General features: G+C 39.4%; 1 protein-coding gene across 2 annotated transcripts in view; it reads left to right on the top strand.

Moving 5' to 3' along the window:
* The window catches only part of LOC127642933 (rab-like protein 6), a 39,021-nt gene extending 26,085 nt beyond the window's left edge, over window positions 1–12,936 (top strand). For both annotated transcript variants that reach the window (XM_052125386.1, XM_052125385.1), the window contains 6 exons: window positions 452–620; window positions 2,032–2,235; window positions 2,609–2,846; window positions 3,797–3,968; window positions 5,515–5,573; window positions 8,802–12,936. In XM_052125386.1, the coding sequence (XP_051981346.1) occupies window positions 452–620; window positions 2,032–2,235; window positions 2,609–2,846; window positions 3,797–3,968; window positions 5,515–5,573; window positions 8,802–9,002 (1,043 nt within the window). In that variant the 3' untranslated portion in view covers window positions 9,003–12,936. The remainder of the gene's footprint in view (window positions 1–451; window positions 621–2,031; window positions 2,236–2,608; window positions 2,847–3,796; window positions 3,969–5,514; window positions 5,574–8,801) is intronic.
* The last annotated feature ends 4,419 nt before the right edge of the window (window positions 12,937–17,355 follow it).

Here is a 17,355-nt window from a genome sequence, read left to right as displayed (position 1 = left end):
TGATTATACATATTTATATAAATATATAATTATACATAGTTATCTTTAAAAAATACAAATTATATATATAAACAGGTGGTACTACAAGCTTGCATTTCTCAGGACTCTTCCTTATTATGATCTGGGGAAGTGCGATTATTTCGTTAATTTTTAAGCGTTATTTTTGTAAAATTAATAGCTCTGAATTACGTGTTAAATCGACAGCCTAATATATATATATATATATATATATATATATACATACATACATACATACATACATATAACCTAACCCATACATATATTTATATACACACATACGTACACATATATATATATATATATATATATATATATATATATATATATATATATATACACACACGTATACATATATAATTTATATGGCTGTTCTGTGTATTCATGTATTAATTTACGCTTTATTTTAAACTGTATTTTGGTCTCTTATCAGAAGCTATGAGTTCTGAAGCTCCGAAGCCAACTGGAAATGTGCAAAGTGTGGATGACTTTGTGCCGGAGGTGGGCTTGGACCGGAACTTTCTGGAAGATGGTGGAAAAGGAGCTGCATCTGCTGTTAAATCAAAGAGCAAACTTCCAGCTTCAGCTCTAGACAGTGACAGGTGAGCTATGATGACATCTTGTTTCTTAAAACAAACGAGCATATCAGCGATTTGATCATTAATGGTTTGATTTCAGCAGGTCATAAACATGCTGGACATTGTCAAGTTTATACGTTTTTAATTTGTGTAGATCAATGTCATTTCTCTGTTTTAAAATGACATCTGCTGAATTACATGCTTTGGTACCACTTGCCAGAGGGCAGGAGGGTGAAGAGTTTGTGTAAGGGGTGTGTGGGGTCATTCACAATGCTGGTTGCTTTGCGGCTGCAGCATTTGGTTTACATGGCAAAGAGACCCCGATGATCTTCTCCGCTTTCCTCACTGTCCTCTGCAGGGCTTTGTGGTCCGAAACGGTGCAAGTCCAAAACCAGGCAGTGATGCAGCTGCTCATGATGCTCTCAGTAGTCCCTCTATAGAATGTAGTGAGGATGGGGGGTGGGAGATGTGCTTTCCTCAGCCTTCAAAGAAAGTAGAGACGCTGCTGGGCTTTCTTGGTAATAGAGCTGGTGTTGAGGGACCAGGTGAGGTTCTCCGCCAGGTGAACACCAAGGATTTTGGTGCTCTTGACGATCTCCACAGAGGAGCAGTCGATGTTCAGCAGAGAGCGGTCACTCTGTGCTCTCCTGAAGTCAACAACCATCTCTTTTTTTTGACCACATTCAGGGACAGGTTGTTGGCTCTACACCAGTCCGTTAGCTGCTGCACCTCCTCCTTGTATGCTGACTCATCATTCTAGCTGATGAGACCCACCACTGTCGTGTCATGAACAAACTTGATGTTGTGGTTCGAGCTGTGCATTGCTGCACAGTCGTGAGTCAGCAGAGTGAACAGCAGTGGACTGAGCACACAGCCCTGGGGGGCCCCAGTGTGGTGGAGATGCAGTCCCCGATCCAGACTAACTGAGGTCTTCCAGTTAGGAAGTCCAGAGGGAGGTGTCCAGGCCCAGCAGGTTCAGCTTTCCAATCAGGTGCTGAGGAATGATTGTGTTGAATGCTGAGCTGAAGTCTATGAACAGCATTCGAACGTATGAGTCTTTTTATCTAGGTGGGTGAGGGCCAGATGGAGGGTGGTGGCGATGGCATCATCTGTTGAACGGTTGGGACGATACGCAAACTGCAGTTGGTCTAGTGAGGGGGGCAGCTGGGTCTTAATTGGGAAATAATTTAGGGATTTGAGTAGATCGTGATAATTGGACTGTAATATTATAGGTTAATATTAGTTTTCCCTGCCCACATGGCCTTGGTTGCATCAGTAGAAAATGAACAGATGATAAAAATCAGGCATTGAAATGAAAGCAAACATTTATGAAAACAAAAAGGGCCGATGAATTGTGCACAATACGAGACATGACATGTATTTAGATAAATATGTTCATATTAAAATTAATGAAGTTTTCTTGTGTGTCTCATAGTGATGGCGAGGGGTGGGGAAATCCTCTGGTCTCCGGTTTCCAGGACGATTTGGATCCAGATGACAGAGTGCCTTGTCAGCCTGCCGTTAAAGCGGTGGTCCCAAGCAAGGACATCACCCTCACGAGTGATGAAGAGAAGGAAGATTCACCTGTACCCTCAGCTGCACAGAACAGGACCATCAATTCTGGGCTTAACACAAAGGGGTAAAAAAACAGACGCTAATGAATTAAATGCATCACACTTTTAATAGAAAGGCTTTAATAAAATGCAAACACGTTGAAACCTGAAAAGAATTTCCATTATGTGTAATAAGGTTTTGATTAATTTGCCTCACTGTTAATACATTTCAAAAATGGAAATTGTTCATCAGCAGAGAGGCTTCTTTAATTTCTCTAATTAATTACCACAATCATTTCTTGAAGAAGGCAAAACCAATTTTCATTACTTAATTATATTGTTTTCCAATTTCACACATTAATGTTCCATCAGCCTGATATTATAGACAGACAGACAGAGATATACAGATGATGGATGGATGGATGGAAATTGAATGCCCCTCTTTTTTCACTGTCTCAGATCATCTGTGAACTCACTCAAACAGCAGCAAACCAAGTTAAAACCTGCCGAGAGACCACAAAGCCTAAAAACTACAGCAGGTCCTGCAGTGCAGCGACAAGGTCAAAAGACAGGAGGCGCTATTGAGGCACACTCAGATTCAGACCATGAAGTTCCAGTCGCTCAGCAGTTGCTTTCATTTGTTATGGACGACCCTGACTTCGACATCGAAGAGCTTGACGTACCCCAGGTCAAGAAGGTAGTGAACTGTTTCTAGTTGTCTTTGTTTAACATTGAACAAACGAAAAACAAACAACCCCCATAGACTTCCATTATAAGTGGATTCCTGTAAGCACGTATTTTTTAACACCGAACATTCCCTTCGTAAATGCCCCAGTCCTATTGTGCGCGATTCTTCAGTGCACGTTATTCTAAAGAAAGAAAAAATGGCATTGTAATGCCGTTGTAATTGTAACTTTCTCTGCCTTAGAAACTACTTTTCTGCTGATGTTCCAAGGCTGTATGGGTGGGGAAAAATCTGATAAATCAAGAAAATCACAGCCTAACATTTCACCCTGTATTATTTCCCACTGTTAATTCTCTTCCACTCAGAAATGTAATGTTATGGAAGTGAAATGCATTGCGAATGTTGTTTCATTCGGAACTTTGTGCTCTCTAGCGACATCTGTGGTTGAAATAATGCTGGGCGATATGGCAAAAATATTTGATCTCGTTTTCGATCAAACTTATGGACGGTTCACGATTAGATTTTTTTCAACTTTTAAATGTACTCCAACATGACTCAAAATGCATGTTCTTTATTAGTATGCAAGGCGACCTTGTTACAGAAATCCAAGTTCTTTTCATTATAGGAAACGTGCTGTGTGACTCCAGCCAGGTCTCCTAAGCAACCAATTGGCTGGTTGCTAGGGAGGGTAGAGTCACATGGTCGCTATACACCTCCTCGTGGTCGCTATAATGTGGTTCTTGCTGTCTGTGGGGCGCATGGTGAGTTGTTCATGGATGCTGCGGTGAATAGCGTGAAGCCTCCACTCGTGCTAGGTCTCCGCGGTAACGTGCTCAACAAGCCACGTGATAAGTTGCACGGATTGACGGTCTCAGACGCGGAGGCAACTGAAATGTAGTTTTGCTGCCAAATAATACACCAGTTCTCATGTTTTTCTTCGCACTTTATTTGTCTGTTCATAGGACGCTTTTCCAGCAAGAGGCAACGTATCTGACAGGTCTGGTTTTATGTTAGCTGGACTCCCAGAGCCCCCCAGACCTGTTGCCCCCTCATTTAACAGTGACATTGACCTGTTCGGCCTGGGGTTTGAAGAGACTACACCTAAGAACAAAGACAGCAGTGAAGACCAGGAAGGTAACATTTAGCAACTCATACTTATACTGGTCGCAGATAAAGGAAATTTAGGATCTCTCCTTGCTAATTATGTTTATCATTCTTCATCATTTAAAAACAAAATACTCAGTTTAATATACCAGGTTTGACAGGGGTAACCAAATTAAACAGTAACTGAAATATGTTGTTCTTTTTAATTGTTAATTTAAGTGTAAAAAAACAACAACAAAAAAAACTGACAGATTCCAAACTTTCCAATTTTTTCTACATACTCAAAATGCTAGAGTTTGTGTCAGAGAAGCTTGTGAATCTGAGGCATGGTGTGTTGCAAGCAAAAGAGGAAAGAGAAAAAAACACTCCGTCATGTGACCAAAAGTTGGGAATTTGGAACGTCTGCTGCAAAGCACTCTTATGGCACTTTTCCACTGCACGTTACGGTTCGACCCACCTCAACTCTACTTTTCTGAGCTTGCGTTTCCACTGCAGTTTAGTGCCACCTCAAGTGGGATTATAGGCTGATCGTCATAGTTGCGCCGCCTCTACTGCCGTGACATCATCTTAAACACGACACAAAATGACCAAACAATAACACGACCGCTAGCTGTTAGCTACTAGCTCATTGTGCTGCATAAAGCAGTTGTTGCATGGTGATTTTACACAAGTGTAACAGTTAAATTGTCCTGGTTGTTTTAGAAGCTTCCAGTAGCTGGTCAACTAAATAAAGTGAAGCTTTCAAGCAGAGTTTAGAGTTAACGTAACAAAACATACCATCCTCCATCGTGTATCAACGGCAGTCCAGGGCACTCTCCCTCCCATTTCTCACCGGTTTATATATAGCGTCCATTTGGTCGAACCACTTCCACTTTTCCTTGATGGTTCTGTAGTCACTTTTAAGTTTCTTTTAACTTTTCCCTACACTGTTGGTATGTGCGGTGGTAGCGGTGTGCGCCCAACAGCTGAGACACTTCCTGAAAGTCATTTTTGTTTCGCTCATCGCTAACGAGTGGACCGTCTGCACCTCGTTTATTGACCATGGCGTGGTTTTGCGCACAGCCATTTCTTTTTTCACAATTCGAAAGTCGCGTGAACAAATGATACTGCTATCGCTGATGCTGACTTTAAAACTAGCGGGTTGATGTCGTGTGTTGGAAATCCAGTGACGCTGGTAGTGACGATTCTCCCTGACCAATCAGTGATATGCATGATTTTGACGTCACATTTAGTATCGGCTCAGCTCGCTTGGAACCTCGACCGAGGTGGTACTAAAAAAAAGTATCAGGTACCAGGTACTATCCACAGTGGAAAACCCCAAAAAAGCGAGCAGAGTCGAGTTGTACCGTGCAGTGGAAAAGCCCCTTTACAGAGGCATTCCTTGACCAGTGAGATTTTTAGAGAGATGGGGCCAGTTGTGCTTGGGAAATCCAATTCACTGTATTCCCAATAGATTTCAAATCAAAACGAATCCACAACAGGTTGGAGCTACAAGTGTATCAGTACCCTTAAACAGTTTAAACCGAATTAATACTTCATGACACGTGCACATTTCAGAGTCTGCTTTATTTTGCAGATAATGAAAGCAGACACTCCACAAAGGACAAGAAAAAGAAGAAAAAGAAAAGCAAAGAGGTAAGATTGTAGTTTATGACTGTAGCTTTGGAAAAAAGCGTCTGCAAAAAGAATAAATGTAAATGTCGCAGGGGTGCTGTAGCCTATCACAGCTACCTCAGGCTGAACGCTAGGCTGATATATCATTTGGGTGAAATAATCAGCCGATATTTGGCCATTTTGAAATTATCGACACTGGACAATAATTGTACCCAATTGGAATATTGACAGAATCTATAACCTTGTCAATGGAAAGTTGCAATATCAATCATTTGTTTTAAATCAATATTGGGGGGGGGGATATTTGCTCTGACTTCAGTTCAATTACGATTCATAATTATTAAAACACAATATGCCGAAAACATATTAAACTTTTTACTAGACAGCGCAGACATGCACCAGACTGGAGCACTAGAGTCACCGATGGTTTGGCTTATATGTGTGGCTGCATAAATAAACAGAAAAATTATGTTACATACATTATAGCTATGAATGATATGTTACATATAGACATGATATGGTGTGTATATATAGATATGTTACATCCATTATAGATGACCTATATGAATAAAGGACAACATAATGTCTGATGCAGCATAATGGCGGCTGTGGCTCAGGTGGTAGAGCGGGTTGGCTGCCAATTGCAGGATTGGTGGTTCGATACCCGGCCCACACGACTCCACATGCCGAAGTGTCCTTGGGCAAGAAACGGAACCCCAAGTTGCTCCCATTGGCAGGCTAGTGCCTTGCATGTATGAGTGTGAATGGCCAATTGGTTTAACTCTAAGGTTAAAAAAAGTGCTATATAAGTGCAGACCATATACCATAATGACTTGATGCAAAATGACTTGATGAATGAAATGCATCGTGTGCGGGCGAGTAAGATTCATGCTTAAATCGTGCAAGGTCATAGATATAGGTGGTTTTACATGGGATTTGGTAACCACAAGTTCCTTATTAATTTTGGGATAGGGAGAGTAATGAGACAGCAGCTTCGTTCACGAGTCCCCGCACAAGATGTTATAACTTTTTGCATCTGCTGTGTGTCATTGACCAATCACAGGTGACTGTAATCAACATAAGCTGAGTTCAATTTGTGGTTAAACTGTTTTATAGAGATATAAAAGCAATATAATACCGTAACCAGGGAAGAAAGCAGCAACAATTAATTACAATTAACAGCATCCACACACAACCCACCGAGAGCGAGAACCACATTATAGTGACCACAAGGAGGTTAACCCAACGTGACTCTACCAACCCTAGCAACTGTGCCAATTGGTTACATAGGAAGCCTGACGAGGCACTCAGCAGGCCCTAATTTGAGCTTGCGACTCCAGGTATGGTAGTCAGCATCTTAACTCTCTCAGCTACCAAGACCCCCTGAGCATCGTGTAATCTAAGACGGCATCTGTATCACATTGGGTTTTATTGATCACCAATTCTTCATTTCGGTAATCGATGCATCAAAATTTCTTTGCATTTTTACACCCCTAATCAACATTACTTCGGATATTGGCCACACTGCTCTGTACAGTTGAAGACAAAATTATTAGCCCCCTTTGAAATATTTAGTTATTTTTCAAATAATTCCCAAGTGCTGTTTAATGGAGCAAACATGTTTTTCACTGTAGCATTTCTAAACATAATAGTTTATTTAGGCAACTTAGAGTGTTTATAACAGAAATAGAAACAAAATTACAACCAAGAATAAAACAAATCTACAGGTCAAAATTATTAGCCCTCTGATGTTAATAGTCAATAGTGTATCTCTTATGCTAGATAACAGCCTTTAGTCGTTTGTTGTAGTTCTCAACAAGTTTTAGACATTTCTCCTGAGGAGTCGCAGCCCATTCCTCCTCAGCAAATCTCTCAAGCTCCTCCAGATTTGTTGGTCTCCTGGCATGGACTCCAGTCTTCAGTGTGGCCCACAGATTTTCTATGGGATTCAAGTCTGGGCTTTGTGTAGGCCAGTCAAGGATGTTCACTTTGCTCGTTTGGAGGTAGTTCTTCACCAGAAGTGAGGTATACTTTGGGTCGTTATCATGCTGGAAGACGAAATGTCGACCCAAACCAAGCTTTGTTGCAGATTGCCTGAGGTTGTCTTTCAAAATCTTCTCGTAGTCTTCCTTTTTCACGATTCCTTCGACCCTGATGAGATTCCCAGTTCCAGACGAACTAAATCATCACTACAGTATTATACTCCCAGCACCATGTTTCACTGTGGGTACGGTGTTCTTTGGGTTGAGCACCTCTCCCCTCTTTCTCCAAACATAGGCAACATCTCTATGGCCTAGTTTTGTCTCATCTGACCAAAGAACATGTTTCCAGTATGCATCATTTTTCTCTAGGTTGTCCTTGGCTTCAGTCTAGCTTGGAGGTGTCTCTTCTTCAGAAGTGGAGTTTTTCTTGGTCTGTAACTTCGCAGTCCATTCCTGTGCAGGGCTCTAGTGATTGTCTTCATTGAGACATCAATCCCAGACTTGGCTAAATCATTCACTACTGTCTTGGCAGTGGGTCTTTAGAAACCTCTCTCACCAGTTTTCTTTCCAAGGTTTTTGAAATCTTTCGCTTCCTGCCTCTGCCAGTCTTGTTCTCCACTGGGTGGGTCTCTTCAAACTTCTTGATAATACTTCTCACGGCAGTTCTTGACACCTGAAAACGCTTTGATAAACGTGTATATCCTTCTCCTGCTTTGTGAGCATTAACAATTATTTTTCTCAAGTCTAAACAAATGTATTTTGTCTTTGCCATGATAAAAGTTTTATATTACCATTCACCAGTTGTTTTGCAAGATACTAATCCTTAGTTTGAAGTGCAACTTAAAGGCTTGGGAGATTAATTAGGTGAATTAGGCGAGTTAGGTTAATTAGGCATAACAGTGGTTGGCTCCGTAGCTAATCAAACAGATAATGTCTTAAGGGGGCTAATAATATTGACCTTAGCAGTTTTTTTTTCTGTTATTTTATTCCAGGCAAATTGAAATAAATAAGGCTGTGTTAAAATCCCCTTGCTCTGTTAAACATCATTTGGGAAATATTTGAAAAAGAATATAAATTTCATAGGGGGGCTAATAATTTTGTCTTCAACTGTAGATATCGTATCGCCGTTGGACATTAAGAAGCCCGTATCTGTCGACCACTAGCCCATACATTTTTTTTCCCAAGATGCTAGATTTTGTGCGTATATAGATACCGTCTTTGTCTGTATAGTGAAATGATCAGAAGTGAACCATCTTTTTGTGTCTAGGAGGATGACAAAAGCAGCAAAAAACGACACAAACATAAGAAAAAGGAAAAAGATGAGTGTGGCACAGGGGACGAGAAAGAAAAGAAAAAGAAGAAATCATCAAGGACCAAGAAAACTGGAACTTTGGACGATCTGGAGGCTTTCCTGGCGGGCGGAGAGGGACCAGGAAACAGTGAGGGCGGAGACTACGAAGAACTGTAAAACGCCATCCGACCAATCAGGGTTTGATATCAACACCAACTGTGTGGCATCGCCAGGTCATTGTCCAATCCATTCCACCACGGTTTTGCAGTGCCTAACCTTTTCATTTCCAACAGTGTTGCTTCAAGTGGTCCTGAGTTTATTCCATTATTAACTGATACAAACTTGTTCCAGATAAACTAAAAAGTTCCATAAAGACTTGAAGTTTGACACATTTTAGCTCTATGATTTTAGGTCTATTGGTTTTGTGTGTGTGTGTATGTCAATGTATGTACATACATGTTATTGAAAGCTTTTGGCACATGCTAGAACACACAGATAATGGTACATTTTCATATAACACAGTTCAGATGGGAAAAATAAGCAAAACGTTTCATGCAACTCTGCACACCATTATTCCACATATTGGGCGTCATACTGAACATGAAGCATGGGATGAATTTGTGTGCAAATCGCTCATAAAATGTTTCTTGCATAAATTGTCACATTGAGTGGTTTTACAAATAATTTACACAGAAATGTGTCAAATACGTTCTAGAATGAATACATCATTTTTAAAATCATTCTTACTCCGACTGTCCAATTTAATTCAATGCATTTAAAGTAAAATGGGTTTTGATGCTGCAAACAGAACATTTTAAAAATCATTGTTGCTTAAATTGTCCCATTTAATATTTATTAGCATCGCAAATTTGGAAATGCTTTTGCATCAAATTATCCACTACTGTATTGATTAAAATGATATAGACAAATGATAGTTTACTCACACATGTAAAGATATGAACATAACAATCGTAAAAATAAGTTTAACTTTTCCTTCATAAATTATTGCCTTTAATGATTGGCAACAGTTTAGTAAATAATTAATTTATGAACGATTTACAAAAATTCGTTCTGCTTATGTTTTATGAAAGAGACCATGTTTTACTTGTAATTCCCACAACTCTTTCTGTTTTCATCCTATATTGATTAGTGATAGCCAAGTAATTTTGATCGCTATGAATTAGATTGGCTCCTGGTTAACCTGTTGATACGCAATCGCCGCGTGTGGTGGTGATGTCACTCTGCTTCCATTTAATAGATCATTTACCATCTATAAATGTAATATGTATAACAAATTCTACATCTTTTCAAAGGTCTAAGAGTTCAACATTGATATCCGATCTCTGTTTCACGATAGCAATCCTCCAGAAACAGTGATTGAGTTATTTGTGCAGGAGTACAAATGAAAACGTGCAATATCAGAACGGGACTTTATACATTTATTATGAAAACACGATCGCCAGATGAATCCAGTTCAACACACTTGGGTCAATCGTCCATGACAAGCGATCATTAAAAACATCCAATAGCACTTTTTGTCCATAAAAGTTATAAATCTGAGAAATATTGATATATTCTCCATTGTTTACATGAGATCTCTCCTGAAAGAATTACCCTTCGTCATCGTTCTTCAACAAACTGCAATCTGAGCAGCATTCATGTTGTAAAACTGTATATGATCATATATATTAGAGTCTCATAATCAAAACCAGCCCGTCTCCAAAGTCTATTTTTAAAAATGCGGCGTAGTTTTATTCATTATAGCTGAGCAGCACCGTCAAAACATGTTCAGCACAAAATATTTCAACTTCAGCTTCTCTAACTTTAAAAAATAACAACATATATTGATTCTGAAACTTGTGAATTAAAGCCCAAAGTGTCTTCTTTCAATAGATACTACAACTGTGTCCATACTGCAAAGGGTCCCGTAAATACAGCCATGTAAGTTCAGGAATGTCATTTTCATGGTTTGTGCTCAAAAAGGGGTGCATATCAACAGGTTAAGTAGCAGGAACACAACTAAGTTTAAAAGTGTAAACTAAAGTACAACAATTTATGTAAGAAGGTTGTTGTTGTTTTTTTACAGACAATTTTTGAGAAAATATTCTCACAGTCAATGCAACAATTTACACACAAATGTTTTGTTTTTTTACTTGCACAGAAATTTGTTTTGCTCATGTTTCATTAATCATTTGAAAAATCCTTCTTATGTAAAATGTCACTTTCAGTTCAGTCCAACAATTTACTTAAGAGTGTTTTTATGCTTTAAACAGACGGTTATTCAAAATGTTTTCTGTTTGATTAATTATTCATAAAATCATTCAACAGTTTAAGTAAATGTTATTCATGCAGCGTATGTTTCATTCGAGAAAGTAATCTTGCGTAAATTTGTTCCATTCAATTGAATTCCCCAATACATGTTTTTTAACAGATGATTTACACCTAAATTTGTTCTGTTTGTGTTTCATAAACCGTTTATATAAGAGTGGTTACGATGTACACAATTCGCTCCATAGAATCCATGGTTCTAGCTATTGCAAAGGGAACGCAGAACTATTTCAGGAAGTCAATTCCCTCTATGTCCTCAAAGGGGCTCCGTAGGATTCTGATTGGCTCCAAAGTTAAAAGGGAACGAACAGAATTGAATGACGTCATCCCTTCTGGTACTGTGCAACTCCTTGTCGTCCAACTGAGTGAGTTGTCTGAAATTGTTTTGACAACATGTTAAATGTTTTTTTTTCAAATGTTTTCTCGATAACACAGAACATATCTTTGGGATAAAATTACATAAACGTTCCACCTCACAAGTGAAAGACTCCTTTTTGATGTTACTATAAGAAGGGATGGATTACCGACTGGGACAATGGGGCACATCAATGTTGCGCGATCCAGTTTGGCGATTCCCAACCCTCCCCCTCAAAAACCCACTCACAAACTTTTATGGGCATGAAAACGAAACACCCCCCGGTCAAAAACTTTTGGAAGGGGCCCCTTGGAGATAATTGGGCCTGGGGCATTTGCAAGTCATAATCTGTCTCTGACTATAAGGTGATCCATTCACCTTTGCGTCATGGACAGCATTTACATTTATGCATTTAGAAGACGCTTTTATCCAAAGCAACTTACAGTGGACAATCCCCCCGTAGCAACCTGGAGTTAAATGCCTTGCTCAAGGACACAATGGTGGTGGCTCTGGGGATCGAACCAGCAACCTTCTGATTACTAGTTATGTGCTTTAGCCCACTACGCCACCACCACTCCATTTGAACTCTTGTGGGTTTGACCCAAAGAGGCAACTGCAGTGTCGACAACGGAACGTTTCTATCGGTTATCCCAGAACATTGAGAATTTGTGGTTTCAAAGATGGAACTTAAACATGAATATGTTGGACTACTAAGGAACAAAGATCATTCAGCCCAACTTGAACTGCATTAACTAACTACCAGTACCTTTAAAGACAGATTGCTACAAATTCCTGTCTTTTCCGACCATCATCTGTGTCTTAGGTTGTTGCAAATCGAGCATGCTGTCGTCTACACACACGCCACTCAGCTCATGGGATGCATCACGCTGTCACCATGGAACCACACGTGTGGGAGAATGGACTCTACGTACACTCTCACTGTGATCAATAGTCCCGCTTTCCTGGATTTAGGACTACACTGTTGACTACTCTCACCCCAAACCAGCAAAAAGGGCACAAGTGTGCACCTCCTTTTGTACTCTGTCTCAAGTACGATTGCCTCCTAAAGACCCTTGATTTATTGATTTTTGCGGTTTGGCAGGCATTTTTTCGCTGTACAAGAAAAGGTTACAAGAAATGAATGCATTGATGAGGAATTAGTTCTGGCTGGTTGTTGGACTCTGCATGCAACATACTTCCTTCTCTGCATTTCAGACCTCATTGGATTTCCTGGAAATGTGTTTTGAATATGTGGAAATGCTAGTTATATTGGTTTTATTCATCCAGCTTCATATACTTTCCAAAGCCTTTGTGTTTATTTGGCCATTAATGGTTGTATACAGAGTGCTTATTTATTTGTGTTACCCCATTTCACTACCCTCAGTGTTTGTATTTGATTTGTGTGTTTCAGTTGTGTAATAAATGCAAAAGACATTTATCAAGATTTGAAGTGTCTGACTGCTTTTGATTATTTGTTTGTTTCTTGTAATGATGTTTTGTGTTCGTGCAAATATATATTGAAAGTTTTGGTGTGATTTAAGTTTGAGTGCTTACAAGGCAGCAATGTTGTATTTTGTGTACAGCCATGGCCAAAAGTATTGGCAGTGACATACAAAGTTTGCTGCTTCGGTATTTGTAGATAATTTAACTGTAACACACTATTCCTTCACTGCCTTGCCAATCACTGGTATTTCCTTCAGAAATGGCCTATGTGTTTATGGTTGTGTCCTGTCATCACCACTGGAGGGAGCAATTTTAGTGACTCAACATTAGGGTCTGTAGCACAAACAAGCAAAACACAAAATGTATGTCACTACCAATACTTTTGGCAAAGTATGCATTTCATAAGTTTTAAAGGCTTTTATTGGCAAAAACATTCAATATATGCAAAGAGTCAATATTTACAGTGTTGACCCTTGTTCTTCATAACCTCTAATTCACTCTGGCATGCTGGATATCAGCTTCTGGGCCAAATCTTGACTGATGGCGATCCATTCTTGCCTTATTAGTGCTCGGAGTTGATCACAATTTGTGGGCTTCTGTTTGTCCACTCGCCTTTGAGGATTGACCACAGGTTCTCAATAGGATTAAAATCCGGAGAGTTGCCTGGCCATGGATCCAACATTTCAATGCAATGATCTCCGAGCCACTTCATTATCAATCTTGCCTTGTGACATGGTGCTCCATCATGCTGGAAAATGCACGGATCATCAGCAAATTGCTCCTGGATCGTTGGCAGAAGTTGCTCTTGCAGGACGTTTTGATACCATTCTTTATTCATGGCAGTGTTTTTGGGCAGAATTGTGAGAGAGCCCACTCCCTGTGATGAAAAGCAACCCCACACATGGATGGTCTCAGTATGCTTCACTTTTGGCACGACACATGACTCAAGGTAGCGTTCACCTTTTCTTCTCTTCTTGGTGACACAATTCCGTAGCTGACTCCTCAGGAGGAGACGGTCCTGGCGCTTGCTGGACACTCTGGGACGTCCTGAAGCCTTCTTCACTGCAGTTGAACCTCTCTATTGAAGTTCTTGATGATCTGGTAAATGGTTCTTTCAGGTTCAATATTCTTTGCAGCAATTTCCTTGCATGTGAGGCCATTTTGATGCAAAGCGATGATGGCTGCACGTCTTTCTTTAGAGGTAACCATTGCTAACAAGAACACAATGATTGGAAGCACTACTTCCCTCCTTTTATAGCAATCAGTCTGCACTTATAATCCAATCAGAATGATCGAGTGATTTCACCTGACTAGTGTTCGTTCACACTTTCCCAGGTGCTGCTGATATGATTAGTGGAATTATGTTGGCTGGTCATTTTGTGCCAAGGCCAAAAAAACAGTTTTTTTGTGATAAAGTGAATTTTTTTTGGGCCAATGCATCTGATCACTCTGCACAATAATCTAGAAACAATGTGAATCAACACCACAACAACTGAAGTGGACAAATTAGCGAAACACAAAATGTATGTCACTGCCAATAATTTTGGCCACGGCTGTATTTCTTTTTTGTTGTTTTTAATTGTCCTCAATTTGGTAAACAATTTTCTGAAGTTTAATATCTTCTGTACCACTAAACATACAGACTCTATTCAAATGTTTTGTTAATAATTTTTTTGGCTTTTGTAAACCTTATGGGTCAAGTATTGTCCAGGTCATATTTCACCCCAAAATCAATCGTTTACATCAATAATTTTGTATGGTGTTATTCAACAACCATTTGCTTGATCTACACACAATAGGTGTTATTTAAAGCTTAGACTCTTATATTTAAAATTAATAAAGCTGATGTGACAAATTCTAAATCACTGCTTTTAAATTTGAACGGTTCCTTTTTAGAATTCACCTACAGTATTTGCGATCACAACGATCATATTTAGAACCATCAGAAAGAGCACACAGCCATGTGTTAGATATCTTTGGAAAGGTCTTGATCTGTAGAATATAATTAAGAAATGGCTTTCACTCCCAGACCAAACTATAGTGAGTACTAGTGTGCTTAATCCACATGTATAATAAACAGATAAACAGAATTATTGTAATATTTCGGTTTGTTACTTCATGAAAAATAAACATGATATAGGAAATGGCATATCACAACTTGCAACAGACGCTTCTAAATCAAACAAGCCCAAACTCAAAGTAATAAGATGTGTAGATCCTGAAATATAAAGATAAAGAGTGTCATGACAGCTATGGTGGATATCGCTAATGTCGTCTCTTTAGCGACCATTTCTCTGAAGGGATAATTTCACTGAAACATGATCCTTTACATCATCTTTCTCATTGGATCTCTAGAGAGTTATATTCAGTATTTGGAAACAGGCAGATCCCCACGTGGGTCAGCAGAACTAGAGCGTACATGCATAGACTGCGCACAAGAGGGCACTAAGTGCACATTTTTGGAGTGATGGACTATGAAGCCAATGTGATAATTTTTTATTATTTGGCACATAGTTGATATAAATTGATGTTGTTATTTTTTTTCCAGATTTTTGCATTCATAGTTTTTATTTATTCTGGTTTAATGTTCAATAAAACCTGGAATCTTGTTTGGAAAGGTTTTTGGACACTTTGATAAATAAAAGGACACAATTGCATACATAGTACCAAATGCTATTACTTTTTGCTCCTCAGAGTTGGGGCACATTGTCAAAGCACAGAAGGAAGCAAGTTTTCTTCCAGGATAAACTTGTATGCGACTTGATTCATGCGTCCTTCACAAACGTCGCTGAAGCACCCCCAGATCATCACCGACCCTCCACCAAATATCACAATGGGTGCGAGACACTGGCTTGATGGCCTCTCCAGGTCTCCCGTTAACTATATACAGTGTATCTTTACAGTATAGTTGTATTAACTTAATTTCATTAAAGATTACACAATTTAATTCATGTACATTTGTTGTGAGATTTAAATGTGTACATTTTAAAAATAGGCTTAACATTTTTGGAGTGTAGATACAAACTACTAACAAAAAGTAGCAAACCATTTTTAAGCTGTGCTTATTATATATTTTATAATAATAAGATTCAGTTTAATTCTGCAATCAGAACAGTATTTATCTGGCACAAAACAATGAAAATCCAAATTATGATGGCATTTTTATGCTAAATATTATTTCCTATTGTTCCTTTTGATTTCGGTGTGAAATATGACAGACAGTTATGTACTTTTAAAGAAACTAACATTAAAGTTTGATTTAAACATTTATGATGTCATAATGAGCTGCTCGCTTCAGCTGCTGATGTCAGGCGGGTCTCTTATTCTTTCTTTCTTTTCTATCTCATTCCTCTGGCTTGATTCTTCTTATCTGGATCAGTTTCTCAAGAACTGTAACGCACTATTCCTTCACTGCCTTGCCAATCACTGGTATTTCCTTCAGAAATGGCCTATGTGTTTATGGTTGTGTCCTGTCATCACCACTGGAGGGAGCAATTTTAGTGACTCAACATTAGGGTCTGTAGCACAAACAAGCCGTGTCACTGCCAAAAGTATTGGTAGTGACATACATTTTGTGTTTTGCAAAGTATGCATTTCATACGTTTTAAAGGCTTTTATTGGCAAAAACATTCAATATATGCAAAGAGTCAATATTTACAGTGTTGACCCTTGTTCTTCATAACCTCTAATTCACTCTGGCATGCTGGATATCAGCTTCTGGGCCAAATCCTGACTGATGGCGATCCATTCTTGCCTTATTAATGCTCGGAGTTGATCACAATTTGTGGGCTTCTGTTTGTCCACTCGCCTTTTGAGGATTGACCACAGGTTCTCTATGGGATTAAGATCCGGGGAGTTGCCTGGCCAAATTTCAATGTAATGATCTCCGAGCCACTTTATTATCACTCTTGCCTTGTGACATGGTGTTCCATCATGCTGGAAAATGCACGGATCATCAGCAAATTGCTCCTGGATCGTTGGGAGAAGTTGCTCTTGCAGGACGTTTTGATACCATTCTTTATTCATGGCAGTGTTTTTGTGCAGGATTGTGAGAGAGCCCATTCCCTTGGATGAAAAGCACTCTCACACATGGATGGTCTCAGGATGCTTCACTGTTGGCACGACACATGACTCATGGTAGCGTTCACCTTTTCTTCTCCGGACTTCTGATTTTCCAGATGTCCCAAACGGTCGGAAGGGGGCTTCATCAGAAAAAATATCTTTGCACCAGTCTTCTGCTGTCCAATCCTTGTACTTCCTGCAGAATTTCAGTCTGTTCTTGATGTTTTCTTGGAGAAAAGTGTCTTCTTTGCTGCCCTTCTTGACACCAGGCCATTGTCCAAAAGTCTTCGCCTCACTGTGCGTGCAGATGCACTCACACCAACCTGCTGCCAATATTGAGCT

This window comes from Xyrauchen texanus, chromosome 4 (genome assembly GCF_025860055.1).
Source record: "Xyrauchen texanus isolate HMW12.3.18 chromosome 4, RBS_HiC_50CHRs, whole genome shotgun sequence".
NCBI lineage: Eukaryota > Metazoa > Chordata > Actinopteri > Cypriniformes > Catostomidae > Xyrauchen > Xyrauchen texanus.
This window is presented reverse-complemented; position numbering and strand designations above follow the sequence as displayed.